The sequence below is a fragment of the Erpetoichthys calabaricus genome, chromosome 1 (assembly GCF_900747795.2).
Source record: "Erpetoichthys calabaricus chromosome 1, fErpCal1.3, whole genome shotgun sequence".
NCBI classification, from domain to species: Eukaryota; Metazoa; Chordata; class Cladistia; order Polypteriformes; family Polypteridae; genus Erpetoichthys; species Erpetoichthys calabaricus.
Window position 1 is genome coordinate 60,080,113 of NC_041394.2, and position 26,339 is coordinate 60,106,451.

Genomic DNA, 26,339 nt, shown 5'->3' on the forward strand with positions numbered 1-26,339 from the left:
GAACCAGAATTTAGTTGGACTGTTCTACTCATAGTTTGGCAAAAGAACGATGTTGAATAGGCCTTTTTCCAAAGTATCCTGAAATAAAGCCTCACCTTTCTACACCAAAGCAGATCATCCTACATGACCCTTAGCAAAAACTTAAGAAATCTGACAGATGAGAGGAGATTATTCAGTCCATGAAGCACATTTCTTTAACTGATAGCTAAGATGCCCCAATCTCTCATCCAGATACTTTTTGAAGGTTGTCAGGGTTTCTGTTTCAACTACATGTCTTGGTAGTTTGTTCCAGATTCCCACAACACTACAAAAGAAGTGCTTACTGGCTTCAGTCCTAAATGTACTTTCCCTTAATTTCCAATGGTGTCCTTGAGTACAGGATTTACTATTAAATTGAAAGTATTCTGCTAGATCTGCTTTTACAAGTGCCTTTGAAAATTGTAAAGGTGGATTAAGATTCCATGCAGTCTACTCTGTTCAAGACTAAACAAGTTTAATTATCTGAGTATGATGTATTGTTAAGTCCCAAGATGCACCTCATTGCTCTCCTATGCTCAGCTTCAAGGGCTGCTATGGCTTTCTTGTAGCATGGTGACCAGAACTGCACACAATACTCCAGATGATACTGATTTTAATAATATCAATTTAAGAAATAAAATGATATATGGATTTTTTTTATTATTTCAAATATTTCATAAAATTAATTTATAATTTTTTTAGATCTTCACTGAGGGCTGTGAAGTCCTAGATAGTGTTATGATCACCATAGGATTTGTGCAAATTTAATAGAGTTTTGAATTATTATCTTTTTACTTTTAGGAATTGAAGGGACGTCCACAAGAATTGTCTAATAAAGTTTTTCTCAACCACTGGGTTGCAACCCACCTTTGGGTCACAGACTGCATGCAGCTGGTGGGTTGCTGGTTGCTATTGTTTATAATGGTAGTAGTCACTGTGACAGTCATGCTTGATTCCCCTCTGCTCTGATGACTGTGCTCGAATCACCAAAGTGGACATCCAACTGTCCAGTGAGTCACAAAGACCCTTACGTGGGAAGAAGTGGGTCGTGACACAAAGTGGTTGAGAAACACTGGCCTAAGAGTGATGAAGTGAAATTGTCGGAGCAAAAGACGCACCGAAAGGTCTTCACCTGAAATGAAGGCTCTAGGAGTCAGAGGATAGGCAATCAGAGTATTTTAGCTTTATTGCAATAAAACAATAACACGGACTCAACCCAATTAGGCCAAATTGAGCTGAGCCCCGAACAGTCCAAAAATCGCAGTTTATATAATCCATCCATCCATCCATTTTCCAACCCGCTGAATCCGAACAGAGGGTCACGGGGGTCTGCTGGAGCCAATCCCAGCCAACACAGGGCGCAAGGCTGGAACCATCCCTGGGCAGGGTGCCAACCCACCGCGGCAGTTTATATAATCATTTCTTATAAGTCTGACCTCGCTCGAAACAGGTTATTCGCTGCTCATTCTGGTTTCCTTCTGCAGCTGGCCACTGGTATTTTTACTGTCTATTGCTCATCTTTATTTTTCTGCTTCACTTATTTTTTGGTCGGCCTTGAGCTTGCGGATGTTCCCCCTCTTCCACTCTTCCTTCTGCCTTGGTCCTCGAGCTAACAAGATATATTGGTGGTTAGAGCTAAGCTTTAATTAAAAAAGAAATATGGCATGTGCCTTTATTTAACCATTCATTTAGTAGGCTTGACTTGCATTAATATTTGCACTAAGGTTAATGCTTATACGTTTTTCTATATTTATTTATGCTAATACAAGAATATACTAATTTTATTTTCCATAAAAACTACTTGAGCTCAAAGCATATTAATGGGAAACCAAAATTCAAAACAGTAACGCTGCTTTACTTCAAAACTAACGCAAGGTAATTCCTTTGTTTGTGAGTTAAAGTAAAGCCATTATTCTGTGGGTGCACCTTTCATGATGGCAATGTGAGGATATCACACATTATGTTGCTGTGTTGTCATATGTTGCCAACAGCAGCACGAAACAGCAAATGACAATAACACAGAAAATAGAAATGCCCAACAGAAAAGCAAACCACAAAATGGAGGTACAGTAAAGTCACAGCAAATGATTAAATAATAATTAAAATAATAATGCTAATGTGTCCAATGAAACAAAGTCAGCAGATATTAGTAAAAATCTAAAGATTTTATGCAGAATATAATGAGAACACATATTTCCATTATTGTAAGATACTCTGCGTGAACAATTTATTTTTGACTTCTTGTTGTAAAATTGGCTATACTCACCCAACCAAGTGTTCATTTTCTCTGAGCTGCAGTGCTCTAGCAAAGGCTGGATTAGTACATCATTATCAACCTTTGGAGCCTCTTTTGTAAACTCCTAAACAGAAGGAAAGTAAGTTATTTACTGATGGTCCGTTACTGAGCAGTGCTAAGAAGAACTCAAAAATGACCACACTTAATGGCAACAGTATATTTAAGTTACCGTAAAGGCCATCACATACAGTTTGCTGTGAGCCAGTGACTGCAATGTGATTATGGAATATCAGTTACTGGAATTGGAATTCTATAATACAATTACTGTGCACAATTACACAAACGTAATTACTTTGTATTATTTACCATAATTTAATTACAGTGCATTTGTAACCAAGAATAAATTAGTTTTATCTCATTCCTGTCCACATTTCCTTGAATCACAATCACTATACATTAATTACAGGAAATCTAAATGAACTACATCAATAGCTTAACAAATGCTTTGCAGTCATATCACTATGTGACAATGATTGCCGCCTAATTGCACAGAATGAATTACAGTTTGACAGTCCTTGTAGCAGTATTCTTGTCTAAATCTTATTCATTTAATTTTGTATCCATTTATAGCAGTATTACTAAACAGAATCCTCCTTCACCTTATAGTTTTTTTTTACTTTATCTATACATATACAGTAAAAGGCAAAGCCCTCACTGACTCATCACTAATTCTCCTACTTTCCATAAAAGTGGGAAGCTGAAATTTCACGTGCTCATTCCTTGAGTGTACTTACAAAAGTTAGGCATGTTTCATGTCCTATTGCAACACTCAAGGGGGGGAAACGGGTGTACCCCCTTAACTGTATATATAGATAGGGGAAACCCCTCCTCACTATTTCTATGACTTCCAATATTCCCATGCTCATCCTTTACACTATACTTACAAACGTTAAGTATGTTTCATTTCGCGCCGTGCCCTGTAATGAACTTTTGAAAATAATGTCTTCTTTTTGGCGGTTCTCACCATTATGCCGTAAGGAACTTTCGGAACTGACCTCTCCTTTTGGCGGTTTCATTCCTTATTTCTGTTAACAGACGATTTATTTCAGAGAGAGATGCACAAGGGCCGCCACCGGTCCCCCTTCCTTTTTTCGCATGGCCGCTGTCCCCGCACCTACCACGTGGTTGGCTCCCTGCCTAAAAATGTGCATTTTCTCATACACAACATTTACAATCATAAACTAAACTCTTTACAATCATCAAATTCACTCTTAATACAAAAATAAGCCTACGACAATTACATTGACAATCATGTTACATGATTTTTAAAATGTTTTCTTTTTCATAACTTCTTTAACACAATACATCTCCTCTGCGAAGTGCGAGTATTTTGCTAGTTGTTTATAATACGTTGTCCTTAAGCACAGAACTTTCAAATAAAGTTGGAAGTACTTATAGAAGGGGCAATTTTAAAAGACGTGTGAATAGTGGCTTGCGAGAATCCACAAGCCACTATTCACACGTCTTTTCAAATTGCCTTATTCAATCGACTGCCGTTCGCACAGCACTTTTCTATGTATTATGAGCAATCTTGTTCCAAAATGGGCCAAAAATGGGTTAAAAGCAATTCACTCTTAAATAAAAATATGTATATTGCAAAGTGATTTCACATATTCTGTAGTTTTTAAATTCCGTATAGTTTTTTAAATCAGTAGTTTTTAGAAGTTTCTCATCTGTACTTAACAAATGTTCCTGAATCTGGCTCTGCTAGCAGCTCCCTTGGCAGAGCCACATAGATTTTTATATATATTTTAAAGATTTTCTGATATGTTTTTTGTGATTATCAATCCATTAATGTACTACACCTGCTTATTCCAGACTGAAGTTTATGGGTATCCACAGCCTCAGGAACCACACTGGGCAGAGTATAAGTACATAGGAGGGCACATTTACATTTGTGCCCATTCCAACCTACACAGTGGCAATTTACACCTATCAGTTAAAACTAACCGGCATGTCTTTATGATGTTGAAGAGAAACTGAACCAACCTGGATGTAAAAATCCAAACACACAAAAGTAGAAGTTGAGTACCTCACAAAGACTGAGCAACTGTGACACTCTGCCATTAATCTCTTCAGATAACATGATGAAACTGTTCTACAAACCACTGGCTATAGAAAATGTAATGTTCATTCATTATTAAGTATTAGGTTACACACATACTGTATCTATCTGTAATATGAGCATTTCACATAGATTAGGATTTATCTAAAATGAGGAAAAATAATCATTCCTTCCTTATGCACATTAGTTTGGGTTAAGTCAAATTTAACACATATGTAGTTAATTTAAAATATCTGTTTTATGTTTAATTTTCATTAATTTTCTAAAGTGCATTCATGACTATTTAAAAATGCAATTACAAAGTACTGTTATACTGTAAATTCAAATTAGCTGAGCAACAGCAGTATAAACAAAGTGATGCACAAGTACAGAATTTTACATATTGGACCTGCACAAACTGCTCTGAGTGGCTGAAGAGCCAGCCAATCGAGAAGGAAAAACTGAAAATGAAAGGAAACGCCTCTTTATCCCCTGGAATTGACACTGACATTAGAAGCCACTGGAGCTCCTTTATAGCTCTGCACTGACTTTGTAGCATCTTCACCCATTGACTGTGTTACAGTGTGAAATTTCATTACAATATTGCCAAGTATTAATATCTATGAAGATCCTAGGGTGAGGGTTATAAAAATGGACAGAATTCTAAGACATGATTTAAATTCATCTTACAGTCAAAAAAAAAAAAACAATACTGGTAATACCTACAGGTTTCTGACAAAGACAAGGTTGCTATAATCTACAATGGATACATTAGACATCTGTGCTTATTTTGCAACTGCCTTACTCATTAACTAGTTATACAGTATTAGCTCTCCTTCTGCTTCGAAATCACTTTTATAACTTTCTGGCAAAGTTCCCGTTCCAGTTCCACTACTATAAATTTAACATTAACCAAGACCATCTGTTTCTGTATACTCATACGTCTTGGTATACAACCTTCAGTAAACTCTTTTTCATTTGAGGGAGTCAATACTCTTTAATTCGCTCATAACAGATACGTGGATGACTCTTTTTCTATCCACAGTCAAACATAATTATGACTTTAAAATGTTCTGGTTTTCTAGTTATTCATTATCCAATTCATTATCCACTACTGCAGTAAATCTTTATTGCTTTCATCATACAGTTTTGTTGGTTTAATTGTATTCCCTATTGATTAACACCAGTTTGTTGAAAATATTACAACAAAAATGAGAAACTTCAAGCCGTGATTTTTGAAAAAGGAATAGTGCAATTTCTTCATTTTGTCTTGTTCGATATAATTAAACGGATAAATAATATTGTAAGATTTACCTACCTCTATAGTAATATGAAGAGGATCAACTATCTGCCAGATCATCAAGGACAAGATGTCTATGGCCAGGAGGACACCTACAGTAGCATAGAGTTTCCAAGGCTCTAGATGCTGCTGAGAAAGTTGAATAAACCAAACAGGAAAAGTGTAAGATATTAAAAAATATAGCTGGTGAGGAAACCATAGTATCTTGGCTTATGAAGTACAGCATTAGGAGAAAACAAATTATAATAATTTTAATTAATAATAATAATTTTTTGCATTTATATAGCGCTTTTCTCACTACTCAAAGCGCTCAGCAATTGCAGGTTAAGGGCCTTGCTTAAGGGCCCAACAGAGCAGAGTCCCTATTGGCATTGACGGGATTCGAACCGGCAACCTTCCGATTGCCAGTGCAGATCTCTAGCCTCAGAGCCACCACTCCGCCCTATCAATGAAAATTGGTTGTGGACAATGGAGAGCAGTTGTCCTTCTGCAAAGAAAGGCCAAGTAAAGGTGGTGGCTGCTGAAAAATATGCAGGAGGGTTAGATATTAAGGCTACAACTCAGCAAATGTCTGTATTATTTTACCAATTATTGTTTCACTAAAAAATGAATATTACGTATCTAGTATTTTAAATTACATTTAAAATAAAGACCTAAAAAAATCTACTGCATGCAAAGGGGACATTGGAAATCAAGCAGTAATATGTGGCACAGATTTGTCATAAGATTAGTAGAGAAATTGAAACATGATAAAAAAGCAAAGCTATGATGAATCTATGTTTTGTTCTTTTTATGTTTTAGCCAGAACCAAATATGTGTGCATTGCACAAGCAAATGATTAATGTAGTAAGCTACTTCAAGACAGCAAAACTATTTTGTTCATATTTTTCCTGATTGTCGATAATGAACTTTTCACCTCCATGAGTTACAGTCTCCCTTGTGCTGCTTAACGTTTCCTTTCAAAGTCTCTTTTATATATCACTTGATCTTGTACGTTGAAATTCATTCCTATTTCTTTGAAGTAAAGTACTGCCCTGTTGCCTTTTTACAGAGATTTGAGATGGTGCTCATCTTAAAAGACATTATATAAACTGTAAATGGTGGTCTGCAAACTTATATTTTTTTCATTTAGTCTGTAAGGGTCAATGGGAATATTTAATATGCGTTTTGTGCCCCTTATTGCATTGAATGTATTTTTGTTTTATTTGTCTAGCAATCTCCTTGTGTCTCTTGGGAGCCACAATTCAAAATACTGCATTCTGGATGTGGTAATATATGCTTCTGTTTTGTTGGGAACACTTACTCCCTGAGAAATGATACTTCTATTTGTACCCTCAGCTAGCATTCATTTACGTCCATACACAGACCAAACACCTTTAATATAGCAAAGGAAGGACAGAACACTTATTTATTTCTATGGTACTTTAACATGAAACATATTCATGATGTGTATTCTTCAGTGATTCCTGTATTATTTTATTGGTTGACTATATTTGCAGTGCTATAAATGGACCTGTTTTGAAAACTGTATTATAAAATCAATCAAACTGAATTGAATTCTGAACTGTGAGTCATAATATCAGCCATATTCTAATCTCTGACTCTTCACTGACTGCCGCATCCATCCTGAACCTCTTCCTTTCACCATCTTTTCTATATTTAGGTGTTGTTTCCAGAGCTGAAAAACAACTAGTGATCAATGTGACACTGTGATTTGTAAGTCTGGTTATTTTTAATACACTTATGCTTGTCTTTCATACACACATAATGACATTAGTAGTAAACTACAGACTAATACAGAACCTGCTAACTGAGGCCACAAGCAGAAGGATAATGTTATAGTATTACAGGTGCACTTTCAGTCAGATGTTTAATGGATGTGTTAAACTACTAGAAGAAAGTTTTTTTCCATATACAGTATTTGTTAACAAAAGCATATTCTTATTTGATTGGCTACTTTTTTGAAACCAAGGACTGTCATAAAGATGTTAAAGACTGGCATAGACTTATTGAAGCTAACCCTGTCTAAATGGATAGACCAAAGACATTCCCTTTGATGTGTACTGTGATGGACATTTGGGGTTTCTTCCTGGTATAGACACCTCCTTAATGGAAGGACCAGGGGAGCAGAAATGCCCAGGGCACTACCTCCTCCAAAGCATTAGAAGGCAGCCCCCCTGGGCTGCAATGGTGCCTTGGATTCCCACAGGGCTTCAAGGGAGCTGGAGTCCAGCATAGCCCTGCAGGGTTTCGTGGGTGCTAGCAGGTGGTGCTGCAGGAGAAATGGAGCCCTACGAAATCACGCTTCCACCACACCTGGGAGTCCTTCCGAATTATGCTGATGGGCCACCTGAAGTGCTCCTGGGTGCAGCATAAAAGGGTCCTCACATTCAGCGAGCCAGAGTTGGGAAGTGAAGGATGAAGCTTGCTGGAGAAGGAGTGGATGTGGAATGAGACAGAGAGGGGAAGAGAAAGAAGAGAAGAAAAGTGCTGTGTGCTGCTTAATTTGTGCTTGTAACTATGCTGTGCAGGTGGAAGACAAAAATAAGCGTTTCCCACAGCAGAATAAAAGCCTGTGTTATGCTGGGACTTATGTCTGCATGTGTCTGTGTTGGGTTTGGGGAGCGGGTACACCTCCTGGTGTTCACAGTACATAGCAAAATGCCTCTGATTACCCTGAAGGTGGACATACAAGTGAGAAAGACCCCACTAAAGAAATGTAGGGCAATTTTTCTGTTCTAGAGGGTTTCTTCACCTGTTTGAATATATGTATAGGAAATATAGCCACATTTAATAGCATGCTAAATATATCTTTTTTTAAATATCTATGCAGGGTTTAAAGGGGAGAGAGATTTTGATTGTACTCTGGCTGTAATTCTAAAAGAACATACTCCCTGTTGGTATGTACCCCATGTTGGATATAGTTTCTGTGCTCTGATTTTGCTGAAAACCCTTATTCAGACCACACCATGTTGATCTTTCCCATTAACCTTCAGCTCTTGCTATTCAACTTTATGACAACATTTTGAACAGTTGTTCATTACCATTCATCCATGCTGCTAAGTCAATTGTCCAATCTTGCTTTTAACATTTAGCAAAATAAGCCAATTCACAATGCTTCTCAGTCAGCCATATCACCCTATCTTGAAACTTTGCTGTTAACTGTCAACTCTATGACTCCATTCCATGCATACATTCATTAATATTAGTTAATACACTACATTGCAAACTCTCATTTTTCTCTGATATACTTGTCATCACTATGCTTCTGCCTTATTCTGCACATTTGCACTTCCCAATTAGCAATGCAACCCATTTCATAACTTTCATTTTGTCCTCAGACCAATGACTCCAAGTTGAACTGTTCCTGTTAGGCAGCTGACTTCTTGTGTACACTGAAGCTTTGCTTTTCTCTCACACTGCACACTTAAATAGCAACGTAACTTCATTCTGGACAGTCTTGTCACTTTAGCTTCCTTAGTACTTTAAACCTATGCCACATAAAGGCATTCAGAAATCACATTATTTAATTTAATCATTCAACATAATTTAGCACCAGTATATATTCATAACACATTTAGAGATATTTTAATTGCTTATGCTCACTGTGCTAGAAAATATTCCACATGAATAAATCTGTCTCCTTATTTTTTGTTTTGTTATCCCACCACTATGTCTTACCTTTCGCTTCTCTTTCTTTTCATCCTTCTTAGTGAAGACGGTGTGCACCCACCAAATCTTGGTAAACATACTTCCATAAGCCAGGCTGAAACCAAGACCCAGCAGCCAAAGACGAGCCTACACATGATGGAATAAATATACAAATTCTGATAGTGCTTCAGCTCTCATGCCTTCACAGCCTTTCCTTTGTAGCACTTACACACATTTACTGCCTAGTATGATACTGCTTTGTTCTTCACTTTTTATTTCAGTACAATTTTCAGTTTATTAAGTATATACAGGATGAGATCAGTTTTTGTATACATTGACAGGAAGGAGGCTAGGCAGACTTCAAAGCATGTATTAAAGCAAAAAAGAAAGAAAATAGACCAATAAAGAAAGGTACAACAATTTTTGGTTGAAAGGCAAAAAGTGCATCATATATGCAGTGATAACTTGGGCTTATTTTTTTCTTTAAGGAAAAAGTGACTTCCTTTGAAGAGTTGGTGACTCAGACTGAGTATTGATTATGTTCGTCAAGATCCTGACATACAGGACATATCATAAATGAAAGAATATATAGCATGGAGGCAGATGTCTTAAGGGTGCTAGTCACAATGATAGAGGAATATATTCCATCAGAGTTGAAGAGCTGATACCAAAAAAAGAAAAAACAGACAAAAGATTCCTCACCTGACAGACAAATGGAAAATGGCTCCTAGAAATATGTTTTCCATCTAAACCAAGTGGGAACACAGCCGCTAAAGCCAGCATGCATCCTACAGCTGTCATATTATTAAGATAGGGTTGGGAATTTTGAATATACCTGAGAAGAAGAAAAAAGTGAAAATTACCCAGTTTTGTTAAATACAGCCTGAAAATTACACCATCTGTAATAAATATGCTCTAAGGACCCAGATGCCCAAGTTGTAATTTGTACAGCAGCAAAAAGGATCTGTTTTTGAGGGTCTTTGATTAATTAGTTTGGGATTGGTGTAGTCCAAATTTGAGAGACTATTCATGGGCAAGAAAGAACTGAAAGGATGACTTAAGACTGATAAAGAAAATCTCTGCTTGTAAAGTGTACATATGAGCTTTTTATGTGTGATATGCATGAAGTACTCTTTGAATATATGCTTGGATGTAATGCATTTATGTACTAAAAAGCAAGTTTCAGTTATTTATTTCTACATATTTGTTCTACCTGCATAATAGTTCAGGGTCACCTGTTACACTAACATCTGGAACAAAGTATAAACCCAGGATCAGGTGCTAGTTCATGACAGGGTACACTTCAGAATACATCAATACTCACTGATTAAGTGCCAGCAAAGAGCTGGGAATTAACATCATTCACAAACCTTTATGATATGTGAGGAAACTAGAGTACCTGGTCAAAAACCTGCACAGACACAGGAGAACATGCAAACTTCACACAGGAAATATTTAAAATTTTCTATGTGACCAGGAAGCCACAAATAATGCAAGTGACCTTTGAGGTAGAAACCAAGAACCATTAGAGTCACAGCTCTGGTCTTCATTGTTACTTGGCAGAAGCATCATTATATACTTTTCAATTTGCATTTAAAAATGCATAAGAAGATATTTGTGTATTTACTAATATTCATCATTATTGCTTGTGTCAGAAACAGTTCTTTAATAAAACACTTACAACTACTCCATATAATGGATTCCAAATAATAAATATAAAAAAATGCATAAAAAAAGTAAAAACTTTCCCTAGTGTCCTGTTATCTCTGTTTATACTTGCAAAGTAATGATAAAATCAAACTTCCCCATAAAGTCAAATACAAAATATACATAATAAAGTATACTTTTTTACCAGACATGAAGTAATAACTTGATTAACTCAACCGTTCATTTTCTGAGTAATGAAGATCTGGAATCTACCTTAGCTACACTGGTGTTATGTAATGGTCTGAATTTATATGTATTTTATGTTTTATTGTCATTTTTAATTATTATGTTTCATATTTGTATGTATTTGCTACTTTTGTAATTATGTACTTTTTAACACTAGATTCCTTGAATCCACAAAAAAACTCATAATCCCAGGCCACCTTAAATTCGTTCGCACTTTTCCATTGGCGTCTTTTGTTTTGCAAATGTGTCAATCAGCACAAGGAGCAAGCAGCCTGCGGTCCCATCCCCTCCACTGATGGAGCTGAGTCTGTCGAAAAATTCTCGAACCCAGAACCTTTGAGCTATAAGGTAGCAGTTCTTACCACTACACCATTCAAGAATACATATCAACTTCCGGTCAATTGACATTTGAGCTTGGGTTTTTAACTCATTGACGGCAACATGAAAATTGAATGATTTTTTTTTCTTTGGTTATTTTCTTGAATAAATACGCACATGTTTATTTGGTATTTGGACTAAAGTATTCACACATTACACACTTCACATCATTATTAGTATAACATGAAAACGTTTCTGTTTTAGCTATGTGTTCAGCAGTTCCTGTCATCCGACACTTACACAGATCGTTGTAGACACGGAACACACATGAAATGTATGTATTCCAAATAACAATATATTATTTACCCTATACAACTCCAGGCACCTCACTCCCAGATAATGAGACCTGAGCTCTGAGAATTTTGTGACAGGCTCAGCTCCGTCGGTGGGGGGGTTGGGTGGGGTGGACTAGCAAACTGCTTGCTGCTTCTTCTGATTGACACATTGGCAAAACAAAAATTGCTGGCGGAGAGGTGTGAAGGAATTTAACGTGGCCCAGGATTACAAGTTTTTTCATAGGCTTCAGGGATTCTAGTTTTAAATGTGCCTCCATTCCATGCATTTTGTGGGTGGAGCCCTAGGTGGTGGGACCACCCTGACTTTACCACTGCTGGATGTTTCCTCATCCAGAGCAAGAGACTCAGTCAGTGGATCATTGTATTTGTCTGGAGTTCTTTTGAGTAATATTTCTGTATATTTTTCTAATTGTATTTAACAAATCCTAATTTGTAAAGATTCTTTGTTGGTCCAGTTGTTTACAGTCATCCTCCCTCTTGTGGGACTTCCTGTTATAGTGTGGACATTTTGTCTTTCCGCCAGCTGTTCATGCATGGGGCCAGCTAGGCTAAAGCATATTGTTCGTAGTTCTGTAAGCTGAACTGGGTAAATCTCTTATGGACTGGCAAGTGAAGCCTGTGGCCAGTTTTGTGGTAGCATTTTGGATGCTTCACCCCAATTTATCTAAGTTTGTGTATCCATTTCACCAGAGGTAAAGCAGCAACCAAAAGTGGACCGGTTGTCAATCCATCACCTATGCACACTGAGTGATTTTGTGACTGGAGGAAAAGAACCATGCTGATGCAAGGAAAATGTGCAAAATCTGCACAGCTGGTTACCAGACTGCTTAGCACTCTGCCATGTTATTAACTAGATTAGCAAATGCTTTAGTATAATATTAGTGAGTTACTGCATTCATATACTGTATTATTAGTATTTTGCCATACACAAAAATGTATTGCACATATGTCCATATCAAAATGTCTTCTCATAATGCATTTCAATATATTAATCACAAGAAATATCACCATATACATATATAGCTTGCATAACGTCTGTTACCATCTAATAAAGATAATTGCTAATTATTATTATTTTTTGTCCTATTTATGTGGGTTTTCTCTGGAGATTCCTGCTTCCTCCCACTGAACAAAGACATGCTGTCAAGCACGAAGTCATAACTTGGCAAAGTATGACAGTGTGTGGGTGGTCCCTGTCATGGAAAGGCATCCCAGCCAGGCTTGATTCCTCTCTGGTGCTCAGTGATTCTGAAACAGAGTATGGCTTCATATGCCCCTGCACTAGAGAAGCGGGTTTAGAAAACAAAAATCAATTGACTATTGATTTGTAAAGCAATTAAGGACTATGTAATAATCCAACAAAAAAGCAAACTTTTCAAGGTATTTTTAATTATATAGAACATCAGAAGGTCTATTTAATAGGCTAGCACATATATTAATGAAGCATTAGTCTCAATTTAGAGTCTATTCATTATAGTTTATTAAGTGCTTTGGAAGTATATATCAATCGTACTAACGTGTAATTTAATAATTCTTTAAGGAAGACTCACATTATGCATTCATTTTCAAAAGGCATATATAGTATAGCTAATTACAATAGCAATAAGATCTTTATTTAGGAAGAGCTTTTGAAAAGAGTGGCATCAAGAAGCTTATAGAAAGACACTTGAAAATGGGACTAGCATTTCAAAACTTCTTTTTGCAGGTACTTTGTGGAAGATATTTGCAGAGGACCAATGCTGATTCACAAATTCATTTGAAGTCTCAAAAATATTATTCGCATTTTTCAAGTGTTCTTATATGTGCCCCTTCAAGACATAACAGTATATTAAAGTACAATGTACCAGAGCTGCTGAATGAGAGTACAGAATGTACAAAAAACAAATCAACACCACATACTAGCAAGGAAGCACCACATTACTGAGTGTTTCTGGCCAAGTGCATACGATTTGCTCTTTAGTCCTACAATGTTGACATTACAGTAGATAGAAAGAAGCTTTGCTGCTACTCATGGCTGGGCCTTTTCTTTATTTACCCATATTTAGTATACTTTACATCACAAAAGTTTAATGCTGCTTCCTCATAACTCTAGGAGATCAAGTTCAATTCTCAGTCTCTTTCTTTTTGCCTGATAGGTTGATTGATTCTAGTATGAGAGAGCATGTGAGTGTGAGTGTGCGTGCGTCTCATGTAGTGGACAGACAGACCATCTATAGTTGGTTTCTACCTTGTGTCCAGTGCCAGCAGGACAGACTCCAACCTTACCAAGTGCTTCATAGTCTGAAATAATCTGAAATGGGGCTAGTTTCCTAGTTCCTCACTCTCTAGTTGCTTTAACTTTCATGATTCCATGATACTATACACAACAGGTAAATAAATCTAGCATGGCTTTCTTACATCTCCAAGATACTTGGCTCAAATATGTCAAGAAGACATGTCACCTTGACCAACTAACAAAAGGTCAGTTTTAGGTCAGAAATGAGCTGGCGATATTCAAGATCTAAAAATCAAAAGTAGGCCTGTGAGCTTTTGGGTTTTCAGATTTAAATGTTTAGAGATTAAGCAAATGCACATTGAGCCACATCATTTACACATTTCTGGAGGTTGGCCTTGACAGACTGTATAAAACCACAAGGATAATGTTCCTTTTTTGTGAGCAGCAGTTTATTAACTAATAACTAACTCATTAACTACCTCACATGTATCATGTTCCTATTGGTATTTTATCATATTCTCATTGAAGTAATATTCTATGCTGTTTAAAACTGTTAGTAGTAAGCATGAGACTTCTTTGATAATAGTAATTAAAACAAAATAAGAAGTAAGAAAATTCTACTAATAGTGATAACCCTGTGAAAAATATTCATCATATGTAGTAGTAGTAAACCTAATGTTATATGTATGATTTCTTTTTATACAGTACTAGGGTGCTCCCCCCTACTCGCTTCTCTTGCCAACCCCCCCGGCCTGTGCTACGTGCCAGCCACTTCACATCTCTGCCGAACGCATTGTGAAGAGGGGGGCTGAACGCACCCCAAGGAGACACGGTCACTCCTCTGAAACCCCCTCTGAAACGGTGATACAATGGGAAACAAATAGTTTTTTGTTTACCTCCTCTTTGCTCGATCAGTTGCTGGATTGCTGCTGCTTCCGTGCCGCGTGATCTGCATCTCATGCGGCGCTTCGAACATTTAAAAGCCTGTACAGCAGCTGTCCTACTCTTTTTCTTTAATTTCCGGCCGCGGGCATGGTTAAATCTTTTGGCACAAAGTCCTGTCTTGTGAGATATGAGTTTAGTTTATAATTTAAAAACGGAATAAGAATCTGAAAATTCAACAACATCACATTCTGAAAAGAATGATACCAAACATATATATGTAGGTTTTAAAATAAGCCCAATTTTTAAAGTGTGACAAAAAACATGACATAAAAACGTCACCATTGCACTTTTAGGCTTAGGATTTTATATATATAGAGTAGATATATTGTGAAGGATAACAAAAAGGAAATGCTGAAGTGGGATACTTAGAAACCACAGTACTGTTTTAATTTTTAAATGTTGTTAAAAGCATAACAGAATATTTGCATTTGTTCAGAATGTTGATTATTGAAAATGAAGGATTGTTGAATCAAGATGTTTCTCCTCTGAAAACAGAAGGACAGGTACAGAATTATATGGCTTTTCTTTATTATTTTTAATTAAGCTGTGTTGCAGAGTCTATGAATTAGAGATAATAGAAGTTAGATTATTGTGTTTCATATTGTGAATACATGTACATAATTTGCTTTTATTGTACAGCATATAGTTGAGTATTCTTAAATAAATAGGATAAAAGCATTTTAACATTACCTAGACAGTCCTTAACTCTTCAGCTGTTCTGGTCTCAAATGATCAGTTGACTGAAAGTCTACTTAGGAGAATTATTGAAGAACAGAACAGACATGGTGGCAGGATCTGCAGGACAACTTGGGGCTCAGGCCTATCACTAAACCTGTTAAAGTCACATTACCAGGTGATAGGCCCTGTGTGTAAGCCTTAGTAACAGTAGGGGTAACACTTTCTCCAAATCTCTCCCCTGAGCAAATGAGATTGATAACTTGGGTGTTCCCTTACACCCGGCTCTAGACAAATCCAAGCTGTATGTTCAGTTTGCACTGGTGTTGGATTTTTGTTGCAGTACTCTTTTTCATCCCACATCCCAAAACCATACTGTAGGTGTCAGATTAACTGACAAGTCTAAATTATCCCATTGTCAGTTAACAAATGTGTTTTAATGCAAGTGTGCCCTTGTTGTTGGCTCCTGCCTACCACTCTAGTGCTGTTGAGACATGTGCAGCTTTCCTAACCCTGAACTGAATAAACAGGTTAAAACATAGTTGAATGTGCATTTCCTATCATTAAACCCAAAAGCATGCTAAATGTAACTGGAGTACACTTCTTAAAAATGTTTAAAATTGATGTCAAGTAGAATTCTTTCTTTTGTAAAACTAGGAACCTGTATCTTATTTTAAAATGATTCTGGAATTGTGGCACATGCATTTGAAGCCAAATGAATTCTCTGTGTGGTCTTCATTGCATTCATTTAACTGACAATTCACAGTTCATAGGTTTGCAGTGTAACACCAGTCATAAAACATACCAAGTCAATGTACTCCGCTGCACTCCCTATCCTCTCCACTGTGCTTGACGCCTCATGCAGTCAATGTGCCCAACACAAAGAGGAGTTTGAGCAATAACCAAGATAACACTGTGTCAGATCATTTTTCATTCTAAATGGTCACTGCTTTGGAAACTGCCCCACTACAAATGCACCAGAGACACCTTCAGAATTCAATTCAGAACATCCTTATTTTTTCTGCTGAGGTCAGCATGAAACTGTTTGTTAAGCATGCAGTAAATAAGAAAAGCCTTATAATTAATTACAGCAAATGAGTTTAGTAGAAAAGGAAAACTAAAAATAACAAACCTTTTTTGCACTTACCGAACATTACTGTTATAGACATTAAATGTCAGGCAAATTATTCCCAGGAGAATACCTAAGCCAGCAAATACTGACACGGTCACAAAGAGCTTCTGGGACAAGTGACGGTATTCCTCAATAACCTTAGTCTGGTCTGCTGGGGGATGTGGCCCTACAAAAAAGACAAACATGCATGAGCACACACGTCCAACTATTAGCTGAACAGTGAAGAATCTATACCAAATTAAATTGTATTAAAGTACAGTACATATCTGCTGAATATGCTTTCATCTGCTCTCTGATAATTGAGTTACACCTCCATCCCACACTGAAGAATGACAGCATGTTAGCTTTATGGGGTCTGCATCACCCCCTCTTCCAATTTTGGTGGATTTCTGACCATATCTTATTGAGCAGAAAAAGACTGTCATCTTTAATGCTGGAAATTCTTAATCAATTTTCTCTAAAGAAAGCTTCCAAGTTGTGAAGGACCAACTGCTGTCACAGTAGGGATGGGCCCTGCTCCCTTGTCTGGCTAGGAGGTCATTATAAAGGAAGGTCATGGAAGGAGCTACAGTATTCCCCTTCAATGCCAGGACCTAGACATGGAAGCAGCAGCAATTACACCGGGGCTGGCATCCCTGGTTGGGTCTGTGAGGCTGGAAGGACAGGGCAATGGTTGACTGCCTGCTATGAGCAGAGCATTACGCCGTACACTGAGCAGCAGCACCCCATCTGGCAAGCTCCAATATGGATGCCCACAGGCAGCATGGGAGTTGTGGTCCAATGGGGGTGCCCTGTCAGGATCTATGGAGCCTACAGGGGGAGCTTTCAGCTATTGACAGCACAAGGACTGATGTGCTCCTGCCTGGCCTGGAAGTGCTTCCTGTAGGCTACTGAACGAGTATTCCTGGATCAGGTGTTAAATGACATTCCACCACTTGGCCAAGGTTGACAGAGTTGGGAGAGGAATCAGGCGAAGCTCACCTGAGAGAAATGGAGGAGTTAAAGAAAAGAATAGAAAAAGAAAAAAATATTTCTGAAAGGAGAACTGGCCATTAAAGGAGCCTGGTAATAAGGTATTTGTTAAATATTATTCTAACCAGGGACTGTGTCCAGGGTTTGTGGCTCTGTTGCACTGATTGGCTATAATCAATTATTTGAATTTGTCAATTTCGTAATGAATATACAGTCAGTTTGCTTTATTTAGGTGGATAGCTTACACATATATATGTATGTACCTTTCTGAAAACTCAAGTTACATAAAGATTGTATGGATCAAAAATAGTGCAGTTCTTAATACCTAATCTAATAGCAAAAAAACATAAAACGTGTATCCTACATGGTGAAAAAAGTGAATCTAGGAGAATTCATTAAGATTCAAAATATCACAAATATCTACAAATCTTTTATGCGGCATATATATATATATACACAATTTAACTGTAAATACTTATAATGAAATGGGAACTGAGCAGTCCTCACTGCATTATACTATAAGGTAACTGTGAAAATTGCCATGTGCTGCAGTCAAAGAGAATTAGGAATCTCAGATGAGCATGCTTCCTCTACAAATATGTGGGAAATGATACAAAAAATAGATGAGTTTAAGTGGGAGCAGAGAAGACTGCAGTGCTTCTTGATAAAAACTATTATGTGCACTGTGGTATTCAGCTTACAAGTCTGACCCTGCCTGTTATGTCAGTGTTCATTCAACATGAATTCATTGCAAAGAAGTGCATCCCAGGACATGTCCTACTCTGACAGGCTTGGAGAATCAAACCTGTTCAGTCTCAAGCAGAGGCTGTGTGGGGACCTAATCGAGGTCTTCAAAATTTTCAAAAGCAGTAGATCCAGCTGAATTTTCTCAACTAAATAGCAAATCACATACACCAGGACATCAGTGGAAATTAAGGGGAAGTGCATTAAAGACTGAAGCCAGGAGGCACTACTTTACTCAAAGAGCAATGGGAATCTGAAACAAACTACTGAGTTTTGTGCTTCAGGCTGAAACCTTGACAACCTTTTAGAAGTACCTGGATAAAATACTGAGACAGCTTAGTTATTAGCTAAACAAATGAGCTCGAAGGATTAAATGGTTGTCTCTCATTTGTCAAATTTCTTATGTTCCAAATCAAAAAGGACAAATAAAAATATATACATACTAGCTGATTACCCAGTGGCTTCGCTCACTGAGTGCAAGGGAAAAAAACTAAAATGTATTTATAAAATAAGTTTGTTAATTACCAATGTTATTTTTGAACAAATAAAGAGCATTTACAATAAATAGAAATTATATAAATATTAATTATTAAGTAGTAAAGCATTTTGATAAAAGAACTTGAAGAAGATATAAGAAGTGTAGAAATTATTAAACAGTCAAACATTAATATTTAAGAAGTAAAGATACATTGAGTACTACTGCAGTGGTTTCGGGCAAACTACCTGCTTGACAACCTTGCACTATGTGCCTGTGATTTAAGCGAAAAATTATTCTGAGAAATGTGGACGCTGCCTTTTCGTGCTTAATGGGCAGAAGGTCCAAACAATTCCCAAGTCTAATATTTATCATTAAGAGGTCGGTACATCTTTTTAGATCCTCCATTTTCTTAAAAGAATTCATCACAAAAGCAACCTTGAATGTTGCGGGGTTTTAGTGACCTGAATTCATCTTAAGGGACAGTAAGTAGCTGTGCACCGCAATTTATCAAGAGAGTCCCGCTTCGATAGCACTGATTACACTTATTCACAAAGATTTCCACTGTCCCAGGAGCCGACGGGGCACTTGAAGTGTGACAAACAGTGTGAGAAGAGAGGACGCTGCCCGAAACTGCGAAGCTGTTGATTTGGAGGAAAACCCTGACATTCCACGCCTCCCAGCGTCCACTTTGTTCTTATGACACCTCGCCGCTGAAGGCGGTCTCGTCTTCACATTGTTTACAGCTCGGCGCAGTCAAAAAGTAGAAAGACGCAAAGCTGTTTTCTTCATCTCTTTTACTATCAAGGTGTAGTGCGTTCCTCTTAAGTTGAATGAGGAGCCCAGCACACACAAAAATCTCCTACTCTTAGGAAAATTAATTCTATTAAGTATGGAACCCAACCGAACCTTAGCCCCAATTTGATATTCTCATCTGGAGTTGTCTTTTATGAATTTATACAAAGGAAATAATCACCATAAACAATTCTTTAAACAATCAAAAAAGAATATATTATAAATCAAACAAAACAATAAACACCCTTTAAATCCTTGTCAAATCTATAATAACTACACAAACCCTAATTAATATGCCACCCCCTTAAACACTCTATAATATACTCTCCAGAAAACGGCGAAACAGCAAAGAAAGAAAGCAAGCAAGGAAAAGAAACGAAAAATTACCCTATTTACAAACAGCACGTTCTTGTTTTAAAGTCTAAATTCACACGGGCTGGGAAATCTGCAATGAATCCAGTGATCAAGTCAGATACGTTCCGCTGACTCGTATACTGAATTTAAATGTAAAAGAAGCGATCTCATCAGCCTGGCGAGGATTCCTTTGTTGAAGGAAGAAGTCCGTCTCACCCGGGTGTCTCGGCATTAGCGTCCGTCCATGGCCGACGCCCGCACCATAAAAGCAAAGTAAAGCCGTGTGCTCCGAAGGTCCTTCTAGGTTAGCCGGCACTCCTTCTCCGTGCACCCAACCATCCTTATTACGGAGTCTCACTTACTTTACCGCTGGCTTCTTCTTTACATTCACCTTCCCAGCTCCTTATTTAAACAGTCTTTTTTCTTCTTTTCAATATCAGTAAAATAACTCTCACACAAATAATAAGTTCCTATATTATAATATGTTCCGTGGTCATACGTAATTTCCGTTACCCGTGGTCATACGTCATTTCCGTTTCAAACACGAAAAGAATTTTATTTATATAGATATATATATATTGTAAGAGATAGCTGACAGCTCAACCTGGCCAGGACGCCCCTGAGATGGAAGGATGGGGGAAGGCAGGTACTTGTGGACACTGCCTCCCCCAAAATGCTAGATGGCAGCTCTGCTACACTCCCACAGGGCATCCTGGGACTTGGAGTTCTGTTTCTCAGCTCCGTTGAGTGCTGTGGGTGCCAACAGAGGGTGCTGTGAAAAGACCTGGGGAGTCATGCTTCCCTTATAGCCTGGAAAGTCTGATCCGGAACTATATAAAGGACTGCTGTAAACCCAGCAAGCAAGCCTGAGAGGTGTGGAGGAGAAAAGAGAGAAGAATATTGTGTATTTTGATAGATTTACTTGTCTGTGTATTGTGGCTGTGGTACCTGAAGGGCACTGTTAAAGAATAATAAAATGATTAAAATATCTTCTTGGTGCTTTTAACTAGTGTCCTTCTGTTGTCTCGCAATTACATGGGGTAGCTGGGCTGGCATCCCAAATATATTTTGGACTCTGCAAGTCTGCTCCAAAATATATATACAAATGATTTAAAGCTACTCCATCTTCCAGTATTTCCTGCCAAGATCTGAAGTAGGACTGATGGATTTTTTTCTCAGAAGCTTACACTACCTGAAGCCACTGGGAACTGTAAGTGGACATTTAACGCCACTGCTTTTAGGTCTGTGTATTGGGCTAGCATCATAATCTATTTAGGTGTTACATCTAATTTTTAGATTACTAAACTTTCTTTCTTAAAAAAATTACGATACCTTTTTTGCTTAAAGGCTGGTGCAAAGCTGTAGGTTTAAAGGATTATTTTTCATCAGCTTGTGCATATTAGATGTGGCTGCTATTGTCAAGAAAATCCTAAAAGTGCACAGGAGAAACCCAATTTTTTAAAAATGTTTAAATCAACCAGGTGGTTTTATTATCTTTCACTTGCCTCCTTGCTAACACTGATAACAGACAGTTAGGCATTATCCAGTTTTAAGGTAATATAGATTGTCATATCATCATTTATGAGGCTATGAATTTCCCTTAACAGATTAAGCATATATAATCTGCAGAAATGGCAGGCGAGAAAGACAAAGAATTTGCTCTGCCATCAGGTCTATCCATAACAGTCAAGTAAACCACTCAAACTAAGATGTTAAAATTGCAATCAATTATAATAATCAGAAATTCACACTGTTTTCATTACACTAACATACAAAGCATAACTGTCAGGAATATAGCATAGCAACATTGCACACAGCCCTGCAATACACACTGGGGAGTAACCATGTTCACAAACTTAATGAAACTCATTTTATTATGACGTACAGATTACTGCAGTCTTCAACACTCAGGCCTGTATCCAAGACTAATTAGGGTGGGCTCTGTTTATTTGGAAGCCACTGCATTTTCTGATCCACAGCTGCTCTAGCCAGTTTTTTTCTGTTGAGAAGAGTTGTTTCCCATGTCGGATATTGCCTAATTACATTTGACTTTAAGGTGTACTCACGTTCCAATGGCTCTGGTGCTACAAGCTTTTCAAAATAATTGTTAAAATATATTGATTTTTCTAAATTGTTCTGAAATTTTCTTTTTCCCTTGCCATGTCAGGAAGCACAACAAGATTTCTTTTCTGGATAAACAATCAGTTTAGCAGTTCTATCAATTCCCAGTCACCCACGGATCAGACATCAGAAGCAATTGTTAACTCTCTCTGAAGATTTCCATCCAGCTGATATTCACCAGTCCTGTTTGGCTAACACAGCTGCTTTCGCACTCCCATTCCTCTTAATTTACAAGTGGCAGGAACCTTAAGTCCTTTATCTCTGGTTCTGTCTTCCACAAGTCTTCCAGAGCCATTTTCTAGGTGCTTCAGTATACAAAGAATATCTTGCCCATTCCCAGCACCATCCCCCCAATTTTGGTACAATATACATTTTCAGGTGTGGGTTCTAACATAGAAAACAAATCAATAGGGAACACTAGACTAATCAACAAAGAAAAGAACAGATAATAATTGAAAACACGGGCACTTTAACCAGTTTGGACACAATATTCCTTTTTTCTTTACTTTGTGTAAAATTTTACAAAATGTTTTTGTTTGCTTCAATTATACGTGATCAATTTCACCACACGGGTGGTCCTCCCTGCGTGGAGTTTGCATGTTCTCCCCTTGTCTGCGTGGGTTTCCTCCGGGTGCTCTGGTTTCCTTCCACAGTCCTGCAGCACAAGACATGCAGGTTAGGTGCATTGGCGATTCCAAATTGTCCCTAGTGTGTGCTTGGTGTGTGTGTGTGTGTGTGTGCGCCTTGCGCCCTGTGTTGGCCGGGATTGGCTCCGGCAGACCCGTGACCCTGTAGTTAGGATATTGCGGGTTGGATAATGGATGGATTGATGGAATTTCACCACACTAATAACGGGTAATAACTGGTAATTTTCTTTGCCTCAGAATTACAGATTGTCTGATAAGATGTTACACAGTCCCATTTGCAGATTTGGCCTCCCCCTGTTTAAAAGAGTATTTAAAGAGTTTTTGCACTTTAAAATTCCCAGTCATTATCTTTTTACACACACACACACACACACACATATATATATTGTGACAGCTACTGCAGGGGGATGCGGCAGCCCTTCAGAAACACCCTCTTAAATAGTTTTTCAATGGAAAATAAACAAACTTTTATAGCTCCTCTTTGCGGGATCAGCTGCAGGCTTGCTGGCTTGCTACACGACATGCTTCTCACGTGGGGCTTCGAACATTTAAAAGTCTGAGCTGCGGCCATCCTGAGGTCTCACTCTCCTGTCTCCCTTCCCACATACTCCCTCTGCCTTGGCCATGAAGAAGACTTTGTGTTTTTTTGAGCAGGAGTCGGGGCCAGTGTATCAAGTTTGATGGCTGTTCTTTGTGAGGCCGGATCGCCTCTGAAAGGGACTTGTGTTTGTATCTGCCAGAACAGCAGTAAAGTTTCTACTCCTTGGAGAACCTTTTGTATTCTCCTGTGCAAATTTGTGACCCAAGCTTGAGAATATATATATATATGTGTATAATGTTTATAGTTTGCCTGTCTAATATTGACAAAATTCCATCTTACATGCATTTTAACTAGAATAATTTTCTAAATTCACCCTGGCATAGGTCTTTGCTTATACAGTTTTTCAAGGCTTACACAATAATTTATACTTAAACCTTTAGCCTAAATTACTCTATACATCTTTGTATTTAAGACAATTTCCTACATGTGTATTTTTGTTTTTTACTGAAAGAACTTTTCTTCTCGGACTCCCTCTTCTCAGTCTTTTAACCATGCAAGTTCAGGATTTCTGTAGTACATTTCTCCATCCCCCCAATTATACCTAGAAGTTCAGAACATTCTTGAAGTTATCAAGATCATTATTATGTTATTATTACATTGTATACACATATATAACTTCATGCTCAGTGTTAAGAGACATCGATGGTTACATTTACTTTAGTTGTCTGCTTATTCTGCTCTGCATAGTGAAGTAGCAGCTCTTTTGCCATATGGTAACGAAAAGAAGCAGCCATAAATAAATAGACTTTGTATGTATAAAGAGGGCGGCACGGTGGGTAGCGCTGCTGCCTTGCAGTTGGGAGACCTGGGGACCTGGGTTCACTTCCCGGCTTCTCCCTGCGTGGAGTTTGCATGTTCTCCCCATGTCTGCGTGGGTTTCCTCCGGGTGCTCCGGTTTCCTCCCACAGTCCAAAGACATGCAGGTTAGGTGGACTGGCGATTCTAAATTGGCCCTAGTGTGTGCTTGGTGTGTGGGTGTGTTTGTGTGTGTCCTGCGGTGGGTTGGCACCCTGCCCGTGATTGGTTCCTGCCTTGCGCCCTGTGTTGGCTGGGATTGGCTCCAGCAGACCCTCGTGACCCTGTGTTCGGATTCAGCGGGTTGGAAAATGGATGGATGGATGTATAAAGCAAGAGGAATTACACAAAAATCTCGTAAGTAAAGCTACAGCAATAAACAAAAACAACATTACAATTAAACTCTTAAGACTGACAGCAAAGCACAAACAGAATGAAGCCACAATTTTTGGGCCACCCTAATGACACTGTTTCAACGATCACATTGATCCAATCAGCTCTTTTGCGTTGCATGGAATGAATATTGATTGTTTACCTAGGAATGCTCTAATAACACTGAAGTAGATTGACATGGTACCAGATTCAAAGAAAACATTAAAAAACAAAAATGAAATAAATATAGATTATATGATAAAGATAAAGGATTTAAAGTTATGAAAGAGAAAAAAAATATTTTATACAACACAATCTTTTTCTTATTTTCCACACTCTGGAAGCATCACTTTTAGAAAGGAGGTGCATTTAAATGAAAAGAATATATATAAAACTGTTCCTGACAAGATGCCAGAGTACAGATTTTAAGTTTTATAAAGATGTATTTCAGATACAGAAAGTACCATACTTAACATCCAAAATATGGCACAAATAATACAATTACAAATACACAAATACATAAATAATGACAATGCTGTAACAAATTTTTAAATGGCATTGTACAGCTTGGGAAAATTTCTATAAGCAATAACTATATTCAACTGTACAGGTATGACAGATCTGTGTAGTTTTAGTGCAGCTGACTTAAAGAACAAAGAAACAAGAAACATGGGTAGAGGAGGATAGCTGGGTTTTGTGGATTCTGTGAGTTTCATGAAGTTCTAGTGCCATATGCTCAATCATCTCATGGAGTAACTGAGTACTGCTACTGCTTGCACATATCTGACTTTATGCTATACCCACATTCCAATAGCTCTGGTGCTGCAAGCATATACGCTTGGCTTTTTTTGTAAACAATGCATATACATGATAGCAAGGAACACTTCACTTGTTTGATAGAACATTACAGACTTCATATTAGGAGCAGCATTGGTGGACATACAAAATAAGCAAAGTTAAAAAGTGAGAGACCGAGCATACCAGTAATGATCAAGGACTAGCAAATCAACCTGGGCTGGACTCAGTGAAGCAGATTTGTAACACATAGCCTTCATGTACTATGTGCATAAAATATGTATTCACTTGAATGAGCTGAAAGGGTCCATGGGGCAAAAATAATTGTTAACACATAACGCTATTAAGAGTTTGAAAGCACTTTTTGCAAAGAAAAATGTTAAATAAAGCAAATACTGATCAATTATAGCTCACTGGCAGAGAGGGAATAATTTTCCAGGAAACTAAAAAATGACTTGAAGGTAAGAAGTGAACAGACAACTGCTAGATTATGAGGGAGGTGGGTAAATGGAGGAATGGGGCCAGACAATTCCACGTAGAAAGGATCAAAAAAGCAGTTAGAGATAAACTTGTTGTTATGTGCTGTGCATTATTCTATATTTTGTGTATACAGTATGTAGTAATTTCACATAAAAATTTAAAACTCTTATGCATTATAAATTAACCTCTATAATTCAAAAGATCACAGCCTGGTTTTCACAGAAATTTGTATAAACTCGTTCTAGATTACTGTTTTGGAGTGCTGAAATGGATTTTTCTTCTTTGACTGTACTCTCTTAGGATTTCCCACAATCTTCCCATCTGTCACATGTCCATATTCTATTC

General features: G+C 37.7%; 1 protein-coding gene across 3 annotated transcripts in view; it reads right to left on the reverse strand.

Moving 5' to 3' along the window:
- gabbr1b (gamma-aminobutyric acid (GABA) B receptor, 1b) overlaps positions 1-26,339 on the reverse strand; it is a 721,337-nt gene that overhangs the window by 17,990 nt on the left and 677,008 nt on the right. For 2 of the 3 annotated variants that reach the window (XM_051933714.1, XM_028800495.2), the window contains 5 exons: positions 16,859-17,009; positions 10,012-10,144; positions 9,340-9,456; positions 5,677-5,787; positions 2,285-2,378 (listed from right to left, as the gene is read on the reverse strand). In XM_051933714.1, the coding sequence (XP_051789674.1) occupies positions 2,285-2,378; positions 5,677-5,787; positions 9,340-9,456; positions 10,012-10,144; positions 16,859-17,009 (606 nt within the window). The remainder of the gene's footprint in view (positions 1-2,284; positions 2,379-5,676; positions 5,788-9,339; positions 9,457-10,011; positions 10,145-16,858; positions 17,010-26,339) is intronic. The other variant, XM_051933715.1, reaches the window with a different exon arrangement.